Here is a 977-nt window from a genome sequence, read left to right on the forward strand (position 1 = left end):
GGGAGGGGGAGCCGCAGAGGTGGGGCTGGCTGGCGGGCAGGTGCGGTTGGAGGCTTGGTTTGCAGATGCCATGAGAGGGTCGTAGTCGGGCTTCCCAGGCAGACTCAATTAGGGTCTGCGGTGTGTTTGTCAAGCGAGCTTTTGGGTGCAAGTGTACCCTCGGGCGGGTGTGGGAGGGCCGGCAAGGCCCCAACGTGAAACAGCGTGGTGACCAAGCGATTCGACAAGATAGAGACAGCCACCCTGGTAGGGTGCAGGGCAGGGACGGGACTGTGCTGCGGGCTTGGTGCCCAGGACAGGACGAGGGACAGTGACGTCTGCTGGCAGAAGTTGCGGGGAGGTGAATGGAGGAGGGGTTTGCACACGGGGACAGGTCTGGGAATGGGAGGGTAGGCGTGGGCAACGGGTACGTGTAGGTGGGGACTGGGGTCTTGGCCTGGGGTCTCGGGAAGGGAGAGGAAGATGAGTCAGTGAGAGAGGGAGGGTAGAAGGAGACCCTCAGCTGTGGGCGAGGTAGCAGGGGCCTGCGAGTGGGCCTGGAGCGTGTCCATGCGAATGGCAGTGGGAAGGGCGGGAAGGTGGCCCCTGGTTTTCTCCCCGTCGGTGGGTAGGGAGGAAGCCCGGACGTGCAAGAGAAGGGGATGGGTTGAAGAGGTGGTCATTGATGGAGACCGGACTTGGAAAAGAGGGTGAGGGCGGAAGCATGGTTCGGACATGACGAATCGCCCGAGGGGCGCGATGGACATTCTTCGGGTGGTCCGAAAAATGGGAGTCTTGTCAGGAGTGGGATTCGAACCCACGCCTCCAGAGGAGACTGCGACCTGAACGCAGCGCCTTAGACCGCTCGGCCATCCTGACAGCTCACCTAGACACGTCACCACTTGCTAAACTGGAGCCTTTTGCCTTGCCTAGGCGCGCCAGGGTGCACAACAGACCCCGTGGTGAAGGCCCTGGGAGATCCGCTGCTGCTTCTACCG

At 62.4% G+C, this 977-nt stretch overlaps 1 protein-coding gene and 1 non-coding gene across 2 annotated transcripts in view; one reads left to right on the forward strand and one right to left on the reverse strand.

The window, feature by feature from the left end:
* The first annotated feature begins 738 nt into the window (after nt 1–738).
* LOC102468977 (low affinity immunoglobulin gamma Fc region receptor III-like) overlaps nt 739–977 on the forward strand; it is a 6,971-nt gene continuing 6,732 nt past the window's right edge. Inside the window, exon 1 of the mRNA XM_027765736.1 lies at nt 739–783. Within this exon, the coding sequence (XP_027621537.1) occupies nt 739–783 (45 nt within the window). The remainder of the gene's footprint in view (nt 784–977) is intronic.
* Nucleotides 776–858, reverse strand: TRNAL-CAG (transfer RNA leucine (anticodon CAG)). Its single transcript has one exon. It is a non-coding gene; the product is annotated as a tRNA-Leu (tRNA).

The sequence above is a fragment of the Tupaia chinensis genome, unplaced genomic scaffold (genome assembly GCF_000334495.1).
Source record: "Tupaia chinensis unplaced genomic scaffold, TupChi_1.0 Scaffold139585_1, whole genome shotgun sequence".
In the NCBI taxonomy this organism is placed as follows: domain Eukaryota; kingdom Metazoa; phylum Chordata; class Mammalia; order Scandentia; family Tupaiidae; genus Tupaia; species Tupaia belangeri.